The sequence below is a fragment of the Artibeus jamaicensis genome, unplaced genomic scaffold, assembly GCF_021234435.1.
Source record: "Artibeus jamaicensis isolate MK-2021 breed Jamaican fruit bat unplaced genomic scaffold, CSHL_Jam_final scaffold_461, whole genome shotgun sequence".
Taxonomy (NCBI): Eukaryota; Metazoa; Chordata; class Mammalia; order Chiroptera; family Phyllostomidae; genus Artibeus; species Artibeus jamaicensis.
Window position 1 is genome coordinate 9,941,163 of NW_026522045.1, and position 27,416 is coordinate 9,968,578.

The 27,416-nt window shown below is 36.8% G+C and overlaps 1 protein-coding gene across 3 annotated transcripts in view; it reads left to right on the forward strand.

Moving 5' to 3' along the window:
* COL4A5 (collagen type IV alpha 5 chain) overlaps positions 1-27,416 on the forward strand; it is a 293,639-nt gene that overhangs the window by 117,985 nt on the left and 148,238 nt on the right. For all 3 annotated transcript variants that reach the window (XM_053657521.1, XM_037167116.2, XM_053657520.1), the window contains 4 exons: positions 4,244-4,333; positions 22,258-22,302; positions 25,920-25,964; positions 26,928-26,990. In XM_053657521.1, the coding sequence (XP_053513496.1) occupies positions 4,244-4,333; positions 22,258-22,302; positions 25,920-25,964; positions 26,928-26,990 (243 nt within the window). The remainder of the gene's footprint in view (positions 1-4,243; positions 4,334-22,257; positions 22,303-25,919; positions 25,965-26,927; positions 26,991-27,416) is intronic.

Sequence of the window (27,416 nt, forward strand, 5' to 3'; positions counted from 1 at the left end):
AACTCTGCGTGGTGTGGGCAGGTGTGTTCATAAATCACTCATCATGAAATAATCAAACACATTGAAAGAGTCATCAAGAATATTAACTGGCCCTGGCTGGTGTAGCTCAGTGGATTGAGCACGGGCCTGCGAACCAGACAATCGCGGTTCGATTCCCAGTCAGGGCACATTCCTGGGTTGCAGGCCAGTTCCCTGCAGGCCAATTCCCAGCAGGGGACGCACGAAAGGCAACCATACATTGATGTTTCTCTCCCTCTCTCCTCCCCTTTCCCTCTAAAGATAAATAAATAAAAAAATTTAAAAAAAAGAATATTAACTAGAACTGAACACAGCCTTTCAAAACACTTTATAGATATGTGATTTTATGAATACCAACATAATTAAACTTTTTAGCATTCTCTACTTTAATTTGTTGAAAATATATTTTATTGATTATGCCATTACAGTAGTCCCATTTTCCCCCTTCATTGCTCCACCCTGCACACCCCTTCCCCCACACCCCGCCTTTAGTTCATGTCCATGTGTCACAAGTTCTTTAGCTTCTACATTTTCCATATTATTCTTGTCCTCCCCCTGTCTATTTTCTACCTACCATCTATGCTACTTATTCTCTGTACCTTCCACTTTAAATTATTTATTTATTTTTTAATTTTATTTAGTTATTTTTCAAGTACAGTTTTTTTGTCTATTTCTTCCACTTTAATTTTTAATAATGTTTTATTTATTATGCTATTACAGTTTTCCCAATTTTCCCCCTTTATCTCTCCTCTGCCCTGCATTCCTTAACCCTCCAATGTTATCTCCCTTGGTTCATGTCCATATAAGTTCTTTGACTTCTCTGTTTTCTATACCATTCTTAACCTCTCCCTGCCTTTTTTTGCCTACCAATTATGTTTCTTTTCCCCTGTACCTTCTCCCCTATTCTTCCCCTTCACTCTGCCCACTGAAAACCATCCATGTGATGTCTATCTCTCTGATTCTTTTCCTGTTCTATTGTTTGCTCAATTTTTGTTTTTGTTTTAGGTTCAGTTGTTGGTAGTTGTGAGTTTGTTTCCATTTTACTGTTCATAGTTTTTCAACTTCTCTTATTTCTTAGATAAGCACCTTTAACATTTAATAAATCTCTTCTTAACATATAATAAAGGCTTGGTAATGATGAACTCCTTTAACTTGACCTTATCTGGGAAACACTTTATCTGCCCTTCTATTCTAAATGATAGCTTTGGTGGACCAAGTAATCTTGGATGTAGGTCCTTGCCTTTCACCGTTTTGATACTTCTTTCCAGCTCCTTTTTGCCTGTAAGGCTTCTTTTGAGAAAACAGCTGATAGTCTTATAAGCACTCCTTTGTAGGTAACTCTCCTTTCCTCTTACTGCATTTAAGATTCTTTCCTTACCTTTAATCTTGGGTAACTTAATGATGATGTGCCTTGGTGTATTCTTGTTTGAGTCCAATTTCTTTGGGAGTCTCTGGGCTTCCTGGACTTCCTGGAAGTCTGTTCCTTGGCCAGATTGGGGAAGTTTTCCTTCATTATTTGTTCAAGTAAATTTTCAATTTTTTGCTGTTGTTCTTGTCCTTTTGGCACCCCTATAATTCAGATACTGGAATGTTTAAAGTTGTCCCAGAGTTTTCTAGGCTTCTCCTCATTTTTTTGAATTCTTATTTCCTCATTCTGTTCTGGTTGAATGTTTATATTTTCTTTTCGTTCCAAATTGTTGATTTGAGTCCCAATTTCCTTCCTGTCACTGTTGGTTTCCTGTATTTTTTCCTTTATTTCACTTTGGGTAGCATTCCTTTGTTCCTGAATTTTGCAACTGAGCTCAAGCAGTTCTGTGAGCATCCTAATTACCAGTGTTTTGAACTTTGCATCAGATAGTTTGTCTATCTCCTTGTCGCTTAGCTGTTTTTCTGGTGTTTTAATCTATTCTTTCATTTGGGCCATGTTTTGGTGCACCTGTAATGTTGTCAGGGGGAGGAGCCTTAGGTATTCTTCAGGGCTGGATAACTCTCTTTGCTGTGTTGTGGCGCTATCTTTGGGGGACTGGTCGGAGAGGGAACAATGCAGTTGACTTGCTTGGCTCTAGCCCACTTTCAAACAAACTCTCTCTCATGTGAGACAGGGAGTTTCTACCACCATAACAATCCCCCTGTAGTTTCCAGCTACCTTTGACCACCACCTTGCTGTAGGTCCTCTTGGCCATCCTTGTCTTGCTCTCAGTTTGCCACCTTGCTGCAGGTCCTCTCTGCCCACCCAGTTACCTGTCTTTGTTCCTCCTACCAATCTGGATGAATATTTATTCAAATCCTTGGTTGTCAGAGTTCCATGCAGTTTGATTGTCTGCTACTTCCAGTTGTTTACTGTTTTTAGATTGGTTCTTATCTGCCTTTTGTTTCTGTGAGGAAGTGAATGGTTTCTACATACACCTTCATCTTGGCCACAAATCCCCCAGCACCCTCTGCTTTTAATTTCTAGTTTATTACTTTGTTATTTGTAGCCTAGATAGCAGTTATGCTTTGGAGAAAATATAGCTCTCTTCAAGCATTATTATCAAGTTTTGCCACAAATATGCTATATATACCAGGAGAGCTCCCAAAATGTACCGGTTGCCACATAGGGAAATTTACTAAAACTAAGCTGTATTTTCCTTCTAGATTCCTTTCTGACTTTCACTTGTGATCACCTTTCTAATACCAGCTCTACCAGAAATGGGCTATGTAATGATTTTAGGTAATCCAGAACTAAATTTTTTACATCTTTAACTTCTGGTCTTTCCTTTTATTTTCTTCAAAATAATTAGGTTGAGGTGATGAATACTAAGTTGTCATAGTTCTATGAAATTAAAATAAATAGATATATTTATATAAAACTTAGCAATATGTCAATAATAATTGTTATTAAAGTTACACAAATGTTTATAACTGCCATTAATTGGCTAACATTTGCTTTCTTGCCTTTTAAGTAGTAAGTGGAAAGTGACTAGAATAACCTTTTGAAATTGTTTATATTTATCATGGTATGATTAAACATAAGAAGGAATTTATTCAGTACAAAATTATTTAAGCTGTTTGAACTAAGTTTAGTACTTACCACACACGTGCACATATACACTCACACATACACACTGAGGATATGAATAAAAGTCTACTGTACCTTAACCTCTAGGGGAGTGTGCCTCCAATTTATGGCCCATTAGTTAATTGTCTTGTAGATACAGGTGCTTTCTCTTTCTTAGATGCTGCTTAGGCTGTCACTGTGGATAGGATCCAGTGAGAAGTTTCACAAATTAGGTCTAGAGTCTCTGGGCAGGAACTGCGCCTTTAAGCCTTAGGAAAATAAAGGAACTGCTTGTGGCTCTGTAGTTAAAAGAGCATGTGTCATGAAGCTATGCGCCCTTGGAGTTCTTAAACTTACTAGTGGTGAATTTGCTTTCTCTTGGGGTTCACATTCTTACTATGATTGGCTATATACCAGCTAACTAATTCTAATGTGTTGATCTAATGATATGTTAATACATATGGAGAGCCTGTTACCACACCTATCTGGCTGTACAGACAATGTACATCAAGTGACCTTACTTTATAGATGCTGATAAGGTACTGATGAGTGGACCCTCACTAGTAGTTAGGCAGCTCTCCTTTGCTGGTGTTGATAAAGTGCTATAGTCAGAACTAGGACTTGAGTCACAGTTCAAATTGTAATTCTGAGTAGAGGAATTATTGGTGATTTTCTCTTTATTTTTTTGTTTTCTACATTAAACATATTTTTCATATTGATGTTACAATCAGGAAAACTATAATTTTTTTATGTTAAAGAGAAAGTCTTTTTCTGGTTAATAAATTTCTATTCTGGATAATCCTGCCACTCTTCTATTCTAGAACAAATCTGAAAGCTTCTTTGATATATTTTTACCATTCATTACCCCTGTACCATATTTATTTCATTTAACCTTTGCAGACCTTGTTTCCTGAATTTATTACCATATTTCCTGTTAAACTCTTGATGTCAGAATGTTTAAACCCCACTTCATCACTGAGATTACATTACCATGTGTGAGAAATTCAGAGTGATTTGTATTTTTCCACTCACATATTAAAGATTTCTCCATATTGGTGAATACTGGGAATTTTGTTGTATTAAATTAGTTTTCTCTAGATAGTTGTTTGATCCTTTTGAATCTCAGCCATTCCTACACTTGAAAACTCACAAATGATGCGTTTACATTTCATTTTTGTTCAATTGCAGGGGGAGAGAGGATTTCCAGGTTTGGAAGGCCATCCAGGTTTGCCTGGATTTCCAGGTCCAGAAGGGCCTCCAGGGCCTCAAGGACAAAAGGTATGTGCCAAGTTGACAACCAGCCAATACCATAGGAATTATGCTATCTCAAACGTGGAAATAAATATAAAAGCAACTTAAAAAGTTACTGAATTATATAGCCAGAAACTGATATTTAAATAAAACAATAGAATGCCTGTGCATCTTATGATTGTTTAAAGAAATGAATATTACCACTATGTTCAAATGCTTTTGGAAGATGCTGTTAATTATATGTGGTTATTGGGATTCTTAACAAAAAATAAGTATGTCAGGATAATTAGCTGTACTGAAAAGAGCTGAACTGCCAGGTGTCAAAGTAGCTTAAGACAGCCCAAATCACATGAACAGTCAAACATTTAGTGACTTACTGTGACAGTATAAGCAAAAAGTTAAACCAGAGAAAGTGCCCACTTCCCTACTGTTCCATTTTTACCAATGGAAGAGCACCAGTGAAAGTCAGATGGATCAGTGCAGACATGGAAAATTGTTTCACTGCTGAAAGACCTTGGAGCAAAAATCTCCTGCTATTTTTTATGGACCTTGAGTGGGTTGGGGGAAGGGAAAGGGTGAAGAGCTAAGAGTGGAAAACTGCTAAGTCAGAATACAAAAAAAAAAGTCCTCAAGGATATCCCCTCCCTCTTTCCTGTGTCTTTATTCAGTTTCCAGGGGCCTTTCAATGCATAAGTGTGTGACCAGTCAGGGGGCACCATGTCTGGTGTGATATTGGCACCTTTCTGCTCTGAGGCCTACCATGAGGCCTTTGTAATTATTTGTGGTTGGGCCTGAAAAATCACATGTAGGATTTTAGCCATGAGTCATACTTCTCAATTCCATCACTTGATATTTAGGAACCTGGGCTACCCCATTCTGGGCCTGGATGAGTTGGACATTGAGGGGCTATGCCAAAAACTGGATAATTAGTTTGAGGCCAGAGTAAATCATAGTCATAATTAAAGTCATTCCAACTCTTCCTGGGTGACTGAGTATAACCATGAGCCCCAACCATTGCCAATCCAGTAATAAATGGCTCACAGATTACCCGATCTACTTTAGAAAGCAAAGAGGCTTTTTTCTTAAGTCTTATGATGGACACTTCTACTTTGCCAGTTTCAGTGATCTATATTCAACACAAAGCACTGGCAATAGTAAGACCCCTCCTTGGCTGGCTGGCAGGAAGTTAAAGGCTGTACTGTGATTCAATATTTCTCAGACCAAGGATTTGAGACCACCCTGTTGTGCTTCCAGAGCTGAAGTAGTATCATTAATGACTTCAATAGAGGTAAATGACAGGTTCCAAAATATATTTTCTAATTGAATGACCCTGACAGCAAGAAAAGTTGCCTAGAGCATACACATGAGCAATAGATACCATATGACAAATCCCCTGAGTAATTAGAGTATATCTGGTTTGGGAGTTCTCCTTATATTCTATTTAGTGTGATATGTTCAATGGGAGGGACTGGTTTGAGTATCTGGAAGTTGTTTTATTAATGCCCCATATGTAAATGTTATATTGGTAGGAATTTCAAAAGCCTGGATTTTAAAAAAGAAATAATACCACAAGGGGGACACTCACAGTGACACTCACAGATTACCATTGGTGAATCAGCCAGAAGACCTTCCTAGTGGATAGATTCAGTTCTTGAATGGAATTGGAAAATGTGTGTATAGTGGGGGAAGTCTAAGAAAGGAGAAGGCCACCTATTTGGAGGAAAAAAAGACATATCTCTTTTCTCAGAAACTTAAGTTAATCATATTTCTGAGGAGGCATCTTGTTTCTGTAGTGTCAAGGTACAACTGTGGCAGTGCATCAGGTTCCATGTAATAAGGTTGAGGTATCTGAGTTAGTAAAAAGTTCCATGTATATAGAAGTGTCTGTTTATTGCATTTCATGGTACAGCCATCAAACATTAATCTGCAGGTCAAGTGGTAGGTGACATATACAGCATTTTGTAATACTTAGAGTGATGACAACTAAATGGGACAAGTATTTCAATGAATTTGGTGAAGTAGAAATCATAACATTATTTTGTAGGAGATAAAGAAGAGAGAACAGGCCCTGGCTGATATGGCTCAGTGGACTGAGTGCTGGCCTGTGAACCAAGGGGTCCCAGTTCAATTCTCAGTCAGGGCACATGCCTAGATTGTGGGCCAGGTCCCCAGGTGGGGGAATGTGAGAGGCAACCACACAATGATGTTTCTCTCCTTCTCTGTCTCCATCCCTTTCCCTCTCTAGAAATAAACTAATTAAATCTTTAAAAAGTTTTAAAAAGAAGAGAGAACAGATCCATATTATGCCCTCCCTCTCCAGTTCCTAATTTCATAGGCCTGAAGATGCTGTCGTCCTATCAGTTGGGAATGCTTTTCCTCATTGATTGCAATGGGAGCAGTCTCTCCTATACCATGAGCAAGGATAGCATCTTACATGCATGTTAAGATAGGGAATGGGAAGAGATAATAATGAATTGTAAGACTGGGAGAAAATTATGCTCTTTTAAATGTGTCTTTTGGCTTATCATCCTTTACCATCTATATTAGGTAGTCTGGTGAACTGATATATGAAAGGGCCTGTTCTGTTCATTTGCCTGGAAAGTAAATTTGTTTCAAAACTTATTTTTTCCATGTAATAATGGTCCATCATGTCACTAGAATATTAAGGAAATCAAATGAATACTCATTATGTAGTCCTCTGAATAAAGGGGGAAATTAATTTAAATGCATAAATACTTTTTTAACACTTACATATACCAGAGCATAGATTGTAGGGATATGGTTGAGTGTGATTTCTGAGGAGGTGACAGTACATGAAGGTGTTTTGTTAGATTTAAGAGCATGAGGGACCTGTGCTAAACTTCCAAAATAGAACATTACACTGATGAAAAAGCAAGACTCTACATGATTGCATAGACTTTAAGCAGGTGGGGCACTCAAGAGAATTCCCTATATCCAATGAGGTTCAAAAACAGTAGGTTTCCTGTGCATCCAGGAGTGGCACAGAAGTAGCAGAGAGATGTGAAATAGTAAAATGGATGGAATTGAGCACCAACTCAGTAGTAATCCAGACAAATGATTGGCATAGGCTATCTCAATGAATTCCAGCTTAAGGTCACCATAATTTAGGCAGTCTTGTGAAAATGAGGTGGGAACTCCAATTGAGAGAAAAATTCAGCCGTATTAGTGAAATGACTGCTTTGAAATAGAAATTAAGAGTCCCAACTTTGGCAATGACTTAGGTCTAGTGTAATAAAAAAGATAGAAAAATAAAGTTATATTTTTTGTATCTGAGTTTATCTGGAATTAGGGACTCCATTTCATGTACACCATGCTTGCTGAGAGGTAATAGTTGTATCAGATTAAAAAAGTTAACTACATCAGAATTTCTTTGGAGTAATTTAACATTAATTGGGACTATTCTATAGTACTATGATAGTTTTTAAAGGTGTGGTTGTATGCAGTTTAAATTTAAAAGCAGGCTTGAATGAGAGAGGTGAGGGTGGGAAGGGCAGGGGAGAATAAAGGGGTGAAATGGGAACAACTGTGATTGAACAATAACATAAAAAGAAATTAAAATAAATAATAAATTTAAAAGTAGTCCAATGTTTTCCTTTGATTCTATCTCAATATCCATAAATTGAGAAGATGGACTGCTTTCTAAACTTTTGGGATTCTGAATTTGAAACACCTCATGCTTCTGTCTTTACTATGACTTCATGCTTCCCAACATATATGAATTTGTTCTTTTCATGTAATTGGGTATTATAGTACATGTATATATTAACATATACACATATACTAAATCTGTATACTCTCATATATGAAAGTAGAATATACAAAACATATATACATGTGAGTGTATATATAAAAATTTCCAAAGGATTTATTTATTATTAAAATAAATTTAAATTAATTTTTGGTATATCTATATCTACTTCATTCAAAATAAATGAACATAAGAAGGTATAAAATGAAAAATATGCCCTTTCCACCTGTGTCAGTTAGCCACTGAATTCTCCACTAACCTAACAGGTACCCATCTATGTTATTTTCTTGCAAATATGCCTGATAATTTTTATGGATATACATGTGCATATGAATATATACATACACATGCATGCATATATATATTCAGACAATTTTAATCCCTTTTATTTATCAAATGGTAGTATATTTAACACATTTTAACTTTGCTTTTCACTTAATATATATTATAGATATTCCACATCAGTATGCACAAACCTCTTCTTTATTTTTTATAACTGCATTTTATATCATTATGTATATATAGCATAATTTATTATGAGAGTCCCCTATTGATCATTTAGGTAGTTTTCAATTCTTTTGCTAACTATAAACAGTATTGCTAAGATATAATTTTGTTAATTTTTAATTATAGTTTTATTTAAATATTATTTTGTATTAGTTTCAGGTGTACAGCATAGTGGTTAGATAATAATATACTTTACAAAGTGTTCACCCCAATATTTTTGGTACCCCCAGCATCATACATAGTTATTACAGTATTGTTAACTATATTCCCTATGCTGTACTTTATACCCCTGTGACTATTTTGTATCTGCTAATTTGTACTTCTTAAACCCTTCACCTCTTTCACACAGTGAGATATACAACTTTAATAGATTTATTTTCCCCAGTCAGATATTATCTCTGTAAGATTACTAGAAGTGGTATTGCTGGATCCGGGGGTACATGTATTTATTATATATCTCTATGGATATTGCCAAATTGTCTTCCCATGAATGTATATGAGTTACTTTTTCCTGTTTTATTTTTATTTTTCAATTACAGCTTACCTTCAATATTTTTCTATTGGTTTCAAGTGTACAGCATAGTGATTAAACAATAATATTGTATGATTTGATTCTTTTTTGTTTTGTTTTGATTTTTTATTATTGTTTATGCTGTTACAGTTGTTCCAATGTTTCCCCCTTCATCCACCCCTGCTCATCCTGCCTCCCACTTCCATAATCAATCCTCACAGCATTATCCATGTCCATGGGACATGCATATATGTTTTTTGACTAATGCTTTCACCCTCTTTCAAACAATCCCTACCTTCCTCTTCCACTCTTACTGCTGTCAGTATATTACATGATTCTATACCTCTGGTTCAGTCTTGTTCATTAGATTCCTTTTATACGTGGCATCGTATGGTATTTGTCTTTTACCAACTGGCTTATTTCACTTAGCTTAACAGTCTCCAGTTCCACCCATGCTTTCCCAAATGGTAGGAATTCCCTTCTTTTTCTCTGCTGCATGACATTCCATTGTGAAAATGTACCACAGTTTTTAATCCACTCATTTACTGATGGGCACTTAGGCTGTTTCCAACTCTTGGCTGTTATAAATAATGATGGTATGAGCATGGGGGTGCATAAATTCTTGAACTGATACTTTAGGATTCTTGAGGTATATTCTCAGCAATGGATATGTAGGGTCAAAAGGCAGTTCCAGCCCTGGTTGGTGTAGCTCAGTGGATTGAGCATGGGCCTGCAAACCAAAAGATTGTGGTTCGATTCCAAGTCAGGGCATGTGCGTGGGTCGCAGACCAGTTCCCAGTGCGTAATGCATGAGAGGCAACCAACCATACATTGATATTTCTCTCCCTCTCTCCTTCCCTTCTCCTCTAAAGATAAATAAATTTTTGAAAAAAAAAGGCAGTTCCATTCTTAATGTTTTGAGGAAATTCCATACTGTTTTCCACAGTGGTTACACCAGTCTGCATTCCCAGCAATAGTGCACTAGGGCTCCCTTTTTCCTACATCCTCACCAGCATTCTTGTTTGTTGATTTATTGATGATAGCTATTTTGACAGGTGTGAAGTGTTATCTCATTGTGGTTTTAATTTGCATCTCTCTAATGGCTAGTGATATTGAGCATTTTTTTTTGATATGCTATCTGTATGTCCTCTTTGGAGAAGTGTGTGTTCAAGTCCTTTCCCTATTTTTTAATTTTGTTTTATTTATAAACTTTAGAGAGTGAGAGAAAGGGAGAGAGAGCAATCAGTTTGTTGTTCCACTTATTTATACATTGATTGGTTGGTGGTTTTATTTGCTCTGACTGGGAATCAAACTGGCAGCCTTGGCATATCCAGACAAAGATATGACCAACTGAGCTACACAGCCAGAGCCTTTTTCCCATTTTTAATTGGATTGTTTGTCTTCCTAGTGCAGAGCCCTATGAGCTCTTTATATATTTTGGACATCAAATCTTTGTGTCATTGGCAAATATGTTCTCCCATTAGATTGGTATGCTTTTCATGTTGATTATGGTTTCTTTAGCCATGCAGAAGCTTTTTAATTTGATGTAGTATAATTTGTTTATTATTCCCTTTACTCCCCTTGCCCTTGGCAATATGTTGTCAAAAAATATCACTACATGAGATATCTGAAATTTTACAGCCTGTGCTTTCCTCTAGAATTTTTATGTTGTCACAGCTGACATTTAGCTCTTTTATCCATTTTGAGTTTATTTTTGTGTATGGTGTAAGTTGGTTGACTAGTTTCATGTGCCAGTCCAGTTCCCCCAACACCATTTATTGAAGAGACTATCTTTACTGCATTGTATGCTCATGCCAACTTTGTCAAATATTGACCGTAGAGACATGAATATTTTTTCTGGGCTCTCTATTCTGTTCCATTAATCGCTATGTCTGTTCTTATACCAATATCAGACTGTTTTGATTACAGTGGTCTTGTAGTGTAGTTTGATCAAGTATTGTGATCCCTCCAACTTTGATCCTTCTCAAGATTGCCGAAGTAATTTGAGGTCTCTTGGTTCCATATAAAATTTTGGAGTGTTTTTTCTGGATCTGTGGAACATGCCATTGATATTTCAGTAGGAATTGCATTGAATCTATAGATTGCTTTGGGTAGTACAGGCATTTTAATGATGTTAATTCTTCCAATCCATGAACAGGGTATATGCTTCCATTTGTTTGTGTTTTCCTCAATTTCTTCAGTGTTCTACAAAGGGTTTCCAACCTTTTAGTGTCTCTAGGCCACATTGGAAGGAGAATTTTCTTGGGTCACACATTAAATACATTGTAACATGTAATCACAAAGTAATCTCATAATGTTTTAAGTAAATGTATGATTTTGTGTTGAACCATATTTACACCCATCCTAGGCTGCATGAGGTCTACAGACCACAGGTTAGACACCCCTGTTTTCTGAATACAGGTCATTTATCTTCCTTGGTTTCTTCCTTGGTGAAATTTATTCCAAGTACTTTATATTTTTCATTGCTAGAATAAATGGGATTTTTTCTTAGTTTCTCTTTCTGATAGTTCATTGTTGATATAAAAAAATGCCATTTATTTCTGAGTATTAACTTTGTATCCTGCTGTTTTGCTGAATTTACTTATTAGGCCAAGCCCTTTTTTTGTGGAGACTATAGGGTATTCTATGTACTGTATCACAAATAATGATAGTTTTGCAAATATCATTGCAGTTGTCTGCAAATAATGATAGTTCTACTTCCTTCTTTCTAATTTGGATGCCTTTTTTTTTTTTCTTGTCTGATTGCTGTGGCTAGAACTTCTAGTACTACGTTGAATGAGTGGCCACACTTGTCTTGTTCCTGATCTTAAGGGAAACACTTTTAGTGTTTGCCCACTCAGTGTGATGTTGACAGTAGGTTTTTCATATATGGCTTTTATTAGTTTGAGGTATGTTCCCTATACTCTCACTTTGCAGAGTGTTTTTATCATAAATGGCATTGATTTTATGAAATGCTTTTCTGTATTTATGGATATGATCATTTGATTTTTGCCCTACATTTTGTTTATGTGATGTATTATGTTTATTGATTTGTGAATATTATACCATACATGCATCCTTGGGATAAATCCCCCTTGATCATACTGTATGATCTTTTTAATGTATTGCTGGATCTGGTTTGCTAATATTTTGTTGAGTATTTTAGATTTCTGTTCATCAGAGATATTGGCCTGTAATTTTTTTCTTTGTTATGTCTTTACCTGATTTTGGAATTAGGATAATACTGACCTTGTAAAAAGAGTTTTGGAGTTTTCTTTCTTCTTGATAGGTACTTATCTATTGCCATTTTTTACCCTTTGCACCTATGTTCCCCTCTCTCCCTCTTTCTTCTTCTTCTTTCTTCTTTCCTCTTCCTTCTTCCAGTCCTTTTAGCATCTCTTGCAATACTGGTTGGGTGGAGAGGTACTCTTTTAGCTTTTTTTCCTGGGAAGTTCTGTATTTCACCTTCCATTTTAAATGACAGACTTGCTGGGTAGAGTAGTCATGGTTCTAGGTCTTTGCTTTTCATTAGTTGGAATATATTAGGTCAGTCCTTTCTGGCTTGTAGTGTTTCTGTTGAGAAATCAGCTGATAGTCTCATGAGAGCTCCCTTGTATATCACTACCTCTTTCTCTTTTTCTGCCTTTAACATTCTCTTTTTTCTTTAAATTTTGCCATTTTGATTGTAATGTATATTGGAATGGGCCTCTTTGGGTTCATCTTGATGGGGAACCTCTGCTTGCTGGACTTTTGTGACTTTTTCCCTCACCAAGTTAGGGAAGTTTTCTGTTATTTTTTCAAACAAGTTTTCTATACCTGCTCATTTTCTTTGCCTTCTGGGTGTCTCTATGATGTGAACATTGTTATCTTTTTATTCCAAAGCACCCTTAAACTATCCTTGTTCTTTTTGAGTTATTTTTTGTTTTATTGCTCCAACTGCGTATTTTTTCTACTTTGTCTTCCAACTTGTTGATTCAGTCCTCTGTTTCATCCAGTCTGATTTTAATTCCTTCTAGTATATTCTTTATTTCAGATATGGTATTCTTTATTTCTTGCTGATTCTTATTTATACTTTCTATGTACTTTTTACCTGCTGCTATAGTTCCCACTAAGTTCCTTGTAGCTCCCATAAAGTTCCTTTTAGTTCTCACTGAGTCCCTTGATTATCCTTATAACCATTACTTTGAACTCTATGTCTGAAAAATTACTTGCTTCACATTCATTTAGCTCTTTTTTCCAAGGATTCCTCCTTTTCTTTGGATTGGGGGTTGTTTCTTTGTCTTCCCATTTTAGGTGACTCTTGTTGTTTGTTTCTGCATGTTATAGTGATCTGCTTTGACTCCCTGACTTCTAGGGGTGGCCTTCTGTGGTAGGAGACCTGCAGGACTCACTAGTGCAGCCTCCTTGAGCTCCCGAGCTGGATGATCTAGAGATACCCTTTATGCAGTTTATGTGGGCTCCCCTGTTGTATTTGGGTTTTGATTGTTATTGTCTCATTCATTGGTGGGTTCTCCCCTCTAGTTGGTTGACTGAGAGTCAGTCCCCACCACATCTTGTATGCTGTTCTACAAGCTACCAGAACAGAACAAAACAAAACAACACAACACAGAAAACAAAACCCACACCAGGAAAATACCATCCAACAACAGCAATATCAATGACAAGTGAGCAAAGATTAATAAAGCTGGAAAAAGAATAAAAGTATTATAAGAAGGGAAATAGCATTAGATGATTAAAGAAAGGAAAATTCATTTTGAGAGGGTAGAGGGAGAAGAAATAATGAGAGTAGGAATAGAATCAAGGCGAAGAAAGGGAAAATAAAGTTTTAAGTGTAAGTAAGAAAGGGAAGGAAGAAGGCAAAATGGAGTATGAAAACGGAAGATTAAAATATGAAATTTGGCCATGGCTGGTGTGGCTCAGTGGTTGAGTGCCAGCCTGCTAATCAAAGGGTCACCAATTCAATTCCCGGTCTAGGCCACATGTCTGGGTTGCTGGCCAGGTCCATAGTAGGGACAACCACACATTGATGTTTCTCTCCCTCTCTTTCTCTTTCCCTTCCCATCTCTAAAATATAAAATAAATAAAATATTTTAAAAAATAAAATAAAACATGAAATTTGAATTGAAAACAGTGAAAAATTAGGAACAAGATTAAAGGAAAACAACGTCAATGAAAAATGAGCAAACTTTAATAAAGGTGGAAAGAGAATAAGATTACACAAAATAGAAAAAGAATAGGAGATGACTAAAGGAAAGAAAAATTATTTTGAGTAGATAGAGCAAGGAGAAATAATAAAGGTAAGGAATAGAAATAAGGTGAAGAAAGAGAAAAATAAAATTTTAAATGAATATAAGAAGGGAAAGGAATAAGGCAGAATGGAGTATGAAAAGGGAAGAGTAAGCTAGGAGATTTGAAATAAAAAATAGTGAAGAAATAGAAACAAAATGGAAAAAAAGAAAAAATGTTAAAAATCTATGTGAAAGAAAAATAATGCAAGTAATGAAAAAGAACAAGATGGAATTCATCTAAGTAGAGTTTAGTGCTTTTCTGTTGGCTTCTTCTTCTAGATATGTTTCCAATAATGGCAGATGCTGTCCCCATCTAACTCTAGGCAGCCCGTTCATGGGTGGAAGTGATGAACAGTCTGCGCCTGTGTTCTTCAGACTTTGCTGCATCCAGGATGGACCTTGCTGCTCTGCATCTCTGGCTTTTTATCAGCAGTAGGCCCAGGAATGGATAGTCTAATGTCTGAAAGCACTGCAGGTACCACCTCCACCTGCATCTATCTGCAGTCCTGCCATTAGTCTTAGCCTCACTGCTGACCCATCTGTTTCTGAAAGGGCTTCTGGTGCTATTGAGAGTGGGGAGGATGGGGCCCCTGGATCTCCTTCGGGAGGTTCTGTTCAGACTTCAGGGAAGTTGGTGGATGTGTTCTCCCACCCCTGCACCACACGTCTTGGTCTTACCCAGATTATTTTCAGTAATGTATAGTTTCTGATGAGTTAGCTGTCTCCTTCGTGTGAGGGGCCAATTTATGTAAAAGGGTCAGCTCCTTCCTGTTTGGCTCTGATAGCAGCTCTCTGTAGGAGCCTAGCATTGGTGGGGCCATGAATACCCATTGTTTTGCCAAATTCTGATCTCTCTGCCCTGCTGTTTTCAGTGCAATAGGACTTGGAGTTATAGTGTGGCTTTGGGGGCCAAGAAAAGTTCAGAATGGGCTAAAAAGCAGTTTTTTCCTTCTGCAAGGTTCATCTCCACAGTTGTATCAGCAGTGGCTGATTAGCTCTTGCTGGGTGGTTGGGCACCTCTCCCAGACTTGAGACTGGGGAATCCAATTTTCTTCCCCAGCCTTCTCACCAAGATCTCTGTTGTGCCCTCCCCCATGTTGCATCAATCTCTGATCTCTCTGCCCTTCTAGTCTCAGTGGGAAAGAACCCATAGGTCCAGTGTAGCTTGGTGCCGCTGAGAGAGGTTCATAATGGTCCCAAGAGAAGCACTTTTCTCCTTCTGCTAGGTTTCTATCCCTAACTGTACTTGTAATCTGGTCTCTTTACTAGCAGAGCCACTGTTTGTGGGGCCCTTGTCTAACCACATTTCATATCCTTTTCAAAACATCTCTATGCAGTGCCCACACTGCAGTTGAGTCATTATGGTTTAATGCACATACTACCTCCCTCAAAAGTAAAATGTCCCTTGAGATCACAGCTGGATGTAGCCTGCACATGCCTCTGACAGACCCAGGTTCACTATCTGGAGCTTTCCAAATTTGTGCTACACTGTGAATGTGCTGCTCACTGTGTGTGTAGCCTGGGTCTCACAGGTTCTGTGTATTCTCCCAAGTCACTCCTGATTAGGATTAGGGATCCCTGTGCAGGACTTTTCCCCCCTGGTCCAAGAGAGGACGGAGCTCCAAAGTCATGATTTCTGTCTGGTCCCTCCACTGCTGCAGGTACCATGCACAGGGTATTTATTTGTCCTTCAACTTATAAAATCTTCTTACCAAATGGCATAAAGTATCTTCTGCACTCATTGACTTCAAAACTTCATATCAGCTAAGATTCCATTGATTGTTTAAGTTAATTGTTCAAAAATCATGTGAAAATCCAAGTTGGGGACAAGAGCAAAAAAAAAAAAAAAAGGACTCCATACTTGGAGTCTAAGTACGTGGACTCAGCTTCCACCTACTTGGCCTCCATCTTCCTCCTGTATGATTTATTCTTGATTCAGCAGTATACAGGATCAATTCCCCTATATTTTCATCAATGCTGTTATAAAACTTGGATTTTTTTGGCTGGGTACAGTGAACTTTATTGATGGTGCATAATATAGTAGGGCTTTCTGAGCCCCTCCCCTTCTTCCCAGGGTCTGGTAGAGAAACTGTGGAAGTCACGAGATTCTCAGTATGTCAGGGAATTTTTGGGGGTCAAGGACTCCTGAGCAGCTGAGGGCCTCTCTTCCTGTTTCTGGGGCTGTGGTCCAGGGGCCTCTTACCCCTTGGAGGTCATATAGACCACAAGGTTAACCACCCTGTTGCTGTAGCCAAATTCATTGTTATACCAGGAAATGAACTTGACAAAGTTGTCATTGAGGGCAATGCCAGCTCTGGCATCAAAGGTGGAGGAGTAAGTGTCATTGTTTTTTTTTAAATTTTTTTAATTTATTTTTTAATTGATTATGCCATTACAGTTGTTCTATTCCCCCCCTTCATTCCCCTCCACCCTACCCCTGTCCCCACCATTACCCCCCCTTTAGTTTATGACCATGTGTCTCAAGTTCTTTAGATTCTATATTTCCCATACTATTCTTCCCTCCCCATCTATTTTCTATCTACTGTCTATGCTACTTATTTTCTGTACCTTCTCCCCCCTTCTCCTCCTCCCACTCCCCTGTTGCTAACCCTCCTTGAGATCTTCATTTCTATGTTTCCACTCCTGATCTAGCTGTCCTTTTAGTTTGCTTTTGTTTTAGGTGTGGTTGTTAATAACTGTGAGTTTGCTGTCCTTTCACTGTTCGTGTTTTTTTAACTTCTTTTTCTTAGATAAGTCCATTTAACATTTCATATAAGGGCTTGGTTATGATGAACTCCTTGAATTTGATCTTATCTGAGAAGCACTTTATCTGTCCTTCCATTCTAAATGAAAATTTTGCTGGATAGGGCAATCTTGGTTGTAGGTCTTTAGATTTCATGACTTGGAATACCTCTTTCCAGCCCCTTCTTGCCTGTAAGGTCTCTTTTGAGAAATCTGCTGACAGTCTGATGGGAACTCCTTTGTAGGTGACTGTCCCCTTATCTCTTGCTGCTTCTAGGATTCTCTCCTTCATTTTAATCTTGGCTAATGTAACTATGATGTTCCTTGGTGTGTTCCTCCTTGGGTCCAACTTCTTTGGGACTCTCTGAGCTTCCTGGATTTCCTGGAAATCTATTTCCTTTTCCAGATTGGGGAATTTCTTCTTTATTATTTGTTCAAATAAGTTTTCCACTGGTGGCTGTTCCTTTTCCCCTTCTGGTACCCCTATAATTCAGATGTTGGAGCGTTTAAAGATATCCTGGAGGTTCCTAAGACTCTCCTCATTTTTTTGAATTCTTGCTTCTTGACTCTTTTCTGTTTGGCCATTATTTGCTTTCTTCTGGTCCACTCTATTGATTTGAGTCCCAGTTTCCTTTTCATCGCTATTGGTTTCCTGTGCAATTCCATTCATTTCAATCAGTTTCGCCTTCATATGTTTCTCTAATTTGTGGCTATAATCAACCAGTTCTGTGAGGATCCTGATCACCAGTGTTTTAAACTGTGCATCTGAGACTTTTGCTATTTCTTCATTGCTCAGATTTATAGGCTCTGGGGCTTTGAGATCTTCTTGAGCCATTTTTGGTCTGTTCGAGCCCCTTAAGTATGAGGAGGGGAGCCTTGGACTCACAGGTCGCTGGTTTGTGACAATGTATGTGGGGGCGTGGTCAGAGCGGGGAAATGGTGATGCCCTCTGCTGCCGTTGGGTGCTGGGGCCTGCTGGGTTACGTCTAATGGCCCACTCCCTCACTTGTCTATCTGCACACGAATGAGCAACCACAGTCAACCCGCAGCCCTGCTCCCTTGCTGTTTCCCCGTGGTCGCTGGGTCTCTTACTAGGTCCAACCCTGCACCTGGATTCCGCGCGCCTGAGTCAGTCTGACCGAGTTTTCCTGTGCTACCCTGCTCCGCCAGCTGCTGGTTTCGACCCTCTTACTGGTCAGGCTGAAGAATTTGTTGTTAACAGACTTCCGAAAAGTTCAATTTTCTGTGCTCTGGCTATGTTTTCTGTTGCTATTATTTAGTTGTCTCTAAACTTGGTTGGGTGAGAAAGCACAGTGTCTCCACCTATGCCTCCATCTTGGCGGAAGTCCCCAAGTGTCATTGTTAAAGTTGCAGGAGACAGCCTGATTCTCAGTGTAGCCCAAGATGCCCTTGAAGGGGCCCTCTGACCCCTGCTTCACTATCTTTATGATGTCATCATATTTGGCAGCTTTCTCCAAATGGTACATCAGATCCACAGCTGACACATTGGAGGTGGGGTCACATAAGACTATGCCATTGTGCCTCCCATTCAGCTCAAGGATGACCTTGCCCACAGCCTTGGCAGTGCCAGTAGAAGCAGGGATGGTGTTCTGGGTGGCAGTGATGCATGGACTGTGGTCATGAGTCCCTCCACAATGCCAAAGTTGTCATGGATGACCTTGGCCAGGGGCTCCAAGCTGTTGGTGGTACAGGAGGCATTTCTGACAATCTTCATGGAGTTGTCATACCTGTTGTGATTCACACCCATCACAAATATGGGGGCATCCACAGAAGGAACAGAGATGATGACCCTCTTGGCTCCACCCTTCAAGCGAGCCCCAGCCTTCTCCATGGTGGTAAAGATACTAGTGGGCTCCACAGCATATTCAGCATGAGCATTATCACCCTATTTGATGTTGGCATGATCTCGCTCCTGGAAGATGCCGATGGACTTTCTATTGCTGACAAGCCTTTGAACTTGTCATGAGTAGAATCATGCTGTAACGTGTAGACCATGAAGGTGAGAACAATGAAGGGATCATTGATGGTGACAATATCCACTTTGCCAGAGTTAAAGACAGCCCTGGTGACCAGGTACCAAATACAGCCAAACCTTTTCACTGCCACCTTCACCATTGTGTCTCAGGCCAGCAGTTGGCACTGCACAGGAAGTTGCAGCTGTCTGTCAAACAGAAGGAGCAGAGAGCCTGAAACTTGGATTTTTGACAATCAGATGAAAACTCGTCTCTCAGTGTACTTTTAGTTTGCATTTCTCTTATTAAAGGTGAGATTGGGCATCTTTTCATATGTCTAAGAATCAGTTGTGTTTTCTTTGAACTATCTATTCATACATTTGCCTATTTTCTACTGTATTGTTGGTGTTTTCATACTTCAGTGATCTATTTATATAGTAGGAAGATTAACCTGTGTGTTGTGAGTGCAATTATTTTCCTCCAGTTTGTCATTTGTCGTTGCTGGATGTCTATATTGTGTATATATTTATGTGTTTCTGTGTGTGTTTTTCAGAGGTCTTTTATGGCTTTTGGATTTTGAGTAGAAAATGCTTTCCCCACCATATATAAGAATTTTAAAATAATTCTCTAATGTTTTCCTCCAGTATTTTAGTAGTTTCATTTTTTACTTTTAAACATTATATCCATTTATAATTTATCCTGGTACATAATTTTTTATGTAAGTACTACCTTTATTTTTTCCTGATATCCTTTACAAGTATGCCCCAATATAGTTTCCTCAACTGCTTTGCAATGCTACCTTTATTATATACCAAATTCACATGAATATATGGGATTGTTAATGGACCTTCCATATTCTTTCAGTGGTCTGCTTATTCAATCTCAGAACCAAACTTTTAAATATTGACATGCTATATTTTTATATCTGACAGGGCTAGTATCCCCTTATTGCTTTTTTCATTTGTTTTCAGAATTTTCCTCGATGTTCATGCTTATTTATTTTCCCATATGAACTTTAGAGTCACCTTGTCCAGTTAAAAAACTCTCCTGTTATTTTTATTCTTATTGTATCTAATTTATAAGAAGTTGGTTAAGAATTCGGTTTTTCATATAGAATCCTATTATCTAAGAACATTTTACCTTTCTTTTTGTTTAGATCTTCCTTATGAATATTGTACATTTCTCGTTAAGCTTATTTTTAAATATTTTATCTTGTTTTTGCTATTATAAATTATACATTTTCCCTTATATTTTCTAACTGATAGTTGTTGGTGTATAAGAGAGCTATTGATTTCCTAATATTAATTTTATATAGTTATTTTACTGCATTATCTCATTGATTATAGTATATTTTAATTTAATTATCCTGGGTTTTTTATGCATACCATCATATTATTTGCAAACAGTCATTGTTTTGCCTCATCCTTTCCAATTTTTTTTACCTCTAATTTCATTTTGGATAGCACAACTAGTACAATCTAAGGTATCTTTATCTTATTTCTGCCTTTAGTGGAAATACACAAAAGGATTCATTGTACAAATGGCCTTCTAGTTGTTTTAAAATAGAATTATTTTTCTTTAACCTTCTTGGAGATGCATCTATTGTAGAAGGAGTAGAATATTAAACTTTTTTTAAAAAGCAAGGTATGGTAGGCAGAATAGCACCCACCCCCTAAAGGTGTCCTTGACCTAATCCCCAGAACCTGTGAATAGTTAGATTACATAAACAAGTGAAATTAAGATTGCAGAAGGAATTGAAGTCGCTAATTAGCTGTTCTTAAACCAGGAAGGTTATTCTGGATTGTGTGGGTGGCCCCAGCATACTCATGAGGGTCCTTTAAACATGGGGGAAAGAAGACTGAAAAGTCAGTGTCAGAGTAAGTTACGTTAGAAAGACTCATTCAGTCATTGCTGGATTTGAAGATTTAAGATGGCCCAGAGCTGAGGAATGCTGGTAGCTCTAGAAGCTCTAGAAATTTCCTATCTTTTCGATAGGAAATTTATTCTCCCCCTAAAACCTTCAGGGGAGAAGTAACAGTTTTGTCACTGAAACATTTGTCATATTTCTGACTCCCAGAACAGTAAGGTTGTGTTATTTTAAGTTGCAAAGTTCGTAGTAATTTGTAATGACAGTGTAGGAAACTAATATACCAGGTAACCTTTTCTCAAAATGAAACTTTTCATAGGAGCCGCACATGAAACATAAAAACAGAGCTGCACTGATTGAAGGAGGGCTGTGACATAGTCATGAAGGAGTGTCCAATGGAACATCCAGGGGTGTGAATTGAATAGTATGGAAACCACTTTTATAAATGTCCCAGTTTAATAAAAGCTATTTAAGTTTCAGCCAGTGGGATACTAGCTATGTATTCCCCTGAAATTCCCGCCTTTTGGAGCAAAATCAATTTTTATGTATTTCATTTTTAAAGAAACAAATTAATAAAAAGATAGACAAGACTTTATATTTTAAGCACTGCAGTTGCAACTAGAAAGGGGCAAATAGATTAACACATGTGGGCAGCCTCTTTTTGCATGGAATCTAGCAGAAACTAGGAGGAATAGTAATGATTCATTCTTGTTACTTCTTAAGCTCTGCCAGTAGAAAATGCCTATAAAACAAAGAAGAGGTTTAAAACAAACAAACAAACAAAACCCTGAAGAATAGTACACTTTTGGGCTCAGGGATGGTGCTACTTATTACCAGCATGGCAAACAGATTAACATAATATAGAAACTGCCCAGATTTTCAGCACTTACTTTGTTTATGCATAAATGATTTGAGGGATATCTACCTCACTACTTCATTTTTTGTTTTCTTGCATAATTCATAATTTACTTTATAGTAATAAAGTAAAGTATAGTATAAAGTTTAGTATTACTATATTATATAGTATTACTATACTATATAGTATAGTATAAAGTTTCATCTACATGTCAGCAGTTTCCTTATCAGTAAATAAAGGCCTTTAGTATTTTTATCACATAATAACTTATCTTAGTGCTTTCAGTTTCAATAATAAATGCTTCTTCCTTAGGTATGTAAATTCTCATTAATTTTCACCAAGGTTCATAAAAATTTAATTCTCTCCTTTTATATTCTAAAATTTGTTACTCGAGAATGATTTGGAGAGAAAAAGAACTAAGTATATTGTATTTTTCAGGGTGATGATGGAATTCCAGGCCCACCAGGACCAAAAGGAATCAGAGTAAGTGATATTTGTTTGTATATCAGTGTGTTGTTGGTCAAAACAGAGAAAAAGCCAATGAAGTATTATAAGACAAAAGGAGAAAGCACTCATTGAAATACAAAAAAATGTAGTCTTTAAAAAGTTAAAACATAAGAGTTATCTTTACATATCCAGATGTCTATATAAACTAATGCAAGAAGATTTTTTAAGTAGTTTATGGTTAAAAATTACATGATAAATTCTAACAATTTGCCAATTTATAAAAAATATATATCATACAAGTGGTCTAAACCAGAACTTCCCAATCACTGTGATCATCTCAGTCCTTTGGGTTCAGTTACACATATTACATTTGGTTGCTACTTTCCTTAAGCTTCTTTTATTATGCCATTGGAGAAACTGAGTCATTTGTATTATACTATGGTCCACATTCTGAAACAGGCTGATTGTTTACTCATGTCATTTAAATGGTTCCTCTGTTCCCTCATATTTCCTGCATATTGGAGGTTGCCTTGGAAGAGGCACTAGAGAACTTTCTGGGGATTCAGAATGCACTATACACTTAAGATTTGTGCATTTTACAATATGTACATTATACTGCAAAAAAATTTAAAGAAAATAGAAAAAGAACCAAAAACATACCAATGAAAAAGATCCTGCTGTGTTTGTAACCATCAAGTGGATGGCTCAAAACATATCTAAGAAGGATTTATGTACTGATCACTTCAATAAAATTGTGTGGCTTGTGGGGGGAAAAAACACTTTATATGTAGTGCTGCGTACTTAGTACTGAATTACATCTTGTGGCCCAAATATCTGTCTATCTCCCTTTTTGATGCTAGGTTTGATCAGTGGTCTCAGAATTATGAGCCTGATTCTGCCTCCAAAAATTTCCTCTTCAGCTTTCATGTATTGGTTTAGCATCCATTGATGATCATCACCTAGATCAATTTTTTTCATTTAGAATTGCAAACTAACGATTTTTAAAATTCTATTAATCTTTCATTTATTAGCTAGAATTGTAATTTATCAGCTGGAATTCAAGTAGGGTAATGAATTGGTACAACAGCAACTTCAAGTGATGATCAAGGAAGGATTTTATTGTTGTTGTTGTTATCCTTACAAACACATGGAATTTACTGGTTTCAATCAATTATACTCATTATTCATTTTGAAGTCCAAATTATCCCATCTTAAATCTGTACGTGCCCCTTCAAGTTTGTCCCTGTCCTGTATGCTTTTGACAAAATACTATTGATATTTGATAACTTCCTTGCTTTCTGATATAAGACCCTTTAGGCTTATTTTGTACACCTCCTTTTCAAATCATGTTTCTGATTCCAGGTTCTTTTTGGTGAAAAATGTGAATGTTAGTCTGAATGTTAAGGGTTTTCATTGGATTTGTCACTGTTTTGACCTCTTTTTAGTGGACAGGGTTAGGAAATATGTATTTTTAAGAGGAAAAAAATATCATGCATTCATATTACTACTCCTAACTGAAATTTAAAATAAAATTTTTGTATACTTATTCTTTCTTCCTGCCACCTCTCTCTCCCTAAGGTGAAAAACCTTCATTTCAAATGACATTAATATGATTTATTATTTCCTTTAACCTACAATATACCTATCTTGTTTTCAAAATAGCAGTTTACAAATTAACAAAATAACAATTTCAACTTTAATAATAGTAATATAATTCTTAAATGCCATTAATTATTTCTTTGCTTTTGTCTTTTCCTCTTTGAATTGACTAATTTCACAAAGGAATTGTAGTTAAAATACAACATCTGTCCTGAAAAAGTCCAGCCATTATTAATATAATGAGAACGGTTTGTGCAACATCAATGTAACATGGCAGCCAAGGAAAGTGGACTGGAATGTACATGCATGAACAATGACAACTTCACTGTGCCAGTCAGTAGGCACAGTGGACACCACCAAGTGAGCATGTGTATTGCATGGCTGTCATATTAAAATGACTGAGGAAATAGAGCAACAAATCTGCATCAAATTTTGCCTTAAGCTCAAACATTCCTCAGCAGAAACTATTCAAATGATTCAGAAGGCCACAGCTATGGGCACCTGGTAACTGGCAGCTTCATCATGAAAACACACCTGCTCATGCTTCATATCTCATGCAGAGCTGTTTGGCAAAACATCAAATCACCCAGGTGACTCAGTCTCCCTGCGGCCCCAATTTGGAGCCCTGCAACTTCTGGCTTTTCCCAAAATTAAAATCACCTTTGAAAGGGAAGAGATCTTTTTAGACTGTTGATGAGACTCAGGAAATACGAAGGGGCAGCTGATGGCGAATGGGAGAACTGTGTGAGGTCCTAAGGTGCCTACTTGGAAGGGGCCTGAAGTGTCACTATCCTATGTACAATTTTTCTTTTACCTTATATTCTCTTCAATAAACGTCTCTATTTTTCATATTACATGGCTAGATACCTTCTGGACAGGCCTTGTATACTGTTTTAAAGACACTTGAAGTAATTCTTTTCTCTATATGGTTATGTCAGAAATCTGATATACGTTAAGTTTGTTCTTTGTTTTCAACTTTTATTGATTTCTTTTTTACTGCTTTTTTATTTTAATTTTTAATACATTTACATTATTTAATAAGGTATACTCAGAGATGTTCATCATCCATCCTTGCCATCTCCCTATTTTGTTTTCTCCTTTACTCCAGAAATAACCATTTTATCATTGTTTTTTATCATTTTTTGTTTATTTTTTCATTGCTAAGTATCACTACCATTTTTATACCATGGTAGCATATTATATACACCCCTTACACTTTGCTTCTTTTAGTTAACATTATATGCTGGAGACCACAACATATTTCAATGTACAGAAATCTTCCCTCATTATTTTAACAGCTACATGATTTTACATTATGTGGATTTACCATAATTTATTTAGGCATGTCTCTATTGTTCCTAATCTTTAGCTGTAACTCCAATGCTGTGGTCATTTCTAAAATTTAGCAATAATAATGCTGCAATGAATAACCTTGAATTTCATATTTTGTTTAATAATTTCTACTACACTTGGAGTAAATTCTTAGAAATGAACTGCTTCAAAGGGTAAATATATGTGTAGTTTTACTAGATACTTCCAAATTTATCTCCATGGCATTTGAATCCTATTAGCATTATATTAGAGTACCATTTCCTTGTACATTTACCTACAAAGAATATTGTCAAATTTGTATTTTAGCTAATTTTAACAGGGAAATTCATTGAAGGATTTTTTTTGGTGATCACATGGATATTCTCTGAGGCAGATATATTTGCCTTTTCTCCATTCCTTGATAAGTTCAATATTCATCACAAACCTGGGAGATCCACTTTATCTTTTAGAAAAGACATTTCATCTACTAATTTGCCTGCTTTTAGTAAGTACAATGAAGACAATTCACCCTCAAATAGTACTTTCTTTTATAGTTTTCTATAGAGACTTATAACATGTATAGAGATTTTTTTCTGATTTTTAAGAGAATAGTGAGTAGTAATCAATGAGACACATTTTGTCCACTGCATTTCTAAATGCAATTTTTATAATTTCCTTAGGTAGGATATTATTTTATTGTTACTAATTCTTATTTGGTTCAATGAATTTACTTTTTCTCATAGGGTCCTCCTGGACTTCCTGGATTTCCAGGGACACCAGGTCTTCCAGTAAGTAGGATTTGGCTTCTTATTTTTTGAAGATTTTATTTATTTTAGACAGAGGGGAAGGGAGGGAGAAAGAAATGGAGAGAAATATTGGTGTATGGTTGTCTCTGGCACACCCCCCACCAGGGACCTGGGCCACAACCCAGGCATGTGTCCTGACTGGGAATCCAACCAGAAACCCTTTGGTTCATAGGCCAGCACTCAATCCACTGAGCCACACCAGCCAGGGCAATGACTTTTTATTTTTAAGTCCCTTAAAAAGTAATCTAAGATTTCCTTTTTTTATGGCTGAGTAGTATTGCATTGTGTAAAAGTACCACAGCTTTTATATCCCCTAATTTATTGATGGATACTTGGGCTGCTTCCAAATTTTGGCTATTGTTAATAACACTGCAGTGAACATAGGGGTGCCTAAATTCTTTTGGATCAGTGTTTTAGGTTTCTTTTTATGTTTTCCCAGAAGTGAATTCCCTGGGTCATAAGGCAGTTCCATTTTTTAATTTTTTGAGTAAATTTTGTAGTGTTTTCCACAGTGGCTGCACTAATCTGCATTTCAAGAAACATTGCATGAGGGTTCCCTATTCTTTACATTATGGCCAACTAAGCCAGTAGAGAAAGACAAATACCATATGATTTTACTTATATGAGGAATTGAATGAACAAAATAAACAAACATACAAAATAGAAACAGACTGAAGATACACAGAACAGACTGGCAGGTATCAGAGGGGAGGGGCATGAGGGGCTGAGTAAAATAGGTAGAAGAGGGTAAAAGAGAGAAATGGAGTTGGAAGGAGACTAGATTTGGGGTGGTGAACACAACACAGTATACAAAAATGTATTATAGAATTGTATACTTGAAACCTATATAATTTTTATTAACCAGTGCAACCCCAATAAATTCTATAAAGTCTTTTTAAAAGTAATGTAAGAACTTTTATATATGCTTTATATCTCTTTTCAAAGGGAATGCCAGGCCATGATGGGGCACCTGGACCTCAAGGTACCCCTGGATGCAATGGAACCAAGGTGAGATCTCAACTTAAGTTTATGCAATATGCTTGATAATAATAGATTAAAAAAACTAAATCAATATGAGCATTGTTGCAGAAGAGACTGAAGCAAGTAGCTTCATTTCTGGGACATGAAAATGTTAACATGAGTTAACATTTTTCATATACTAAAACATTAATAATGCTTTAAGTATGTTTAAGAAGCTGGGATATTGCATTGGGTTGAAGATTACTTACCAAATCCTTTTCTTACTTTAGTGTAAAGTAGGATGAAAGTTAAAAAGGAATTAGGATATATATGTTTTAAATATTATACCAGTTGTTAAAAGTAATACTTATGAATGTCATTTATTAGTTTTACTTCCTTTAAAAACTAGGTACAGTTTGAGTTTTTAAATATTTCATATTTTAAAATGTTTTTCTTGCTTAATGACATCTTCAA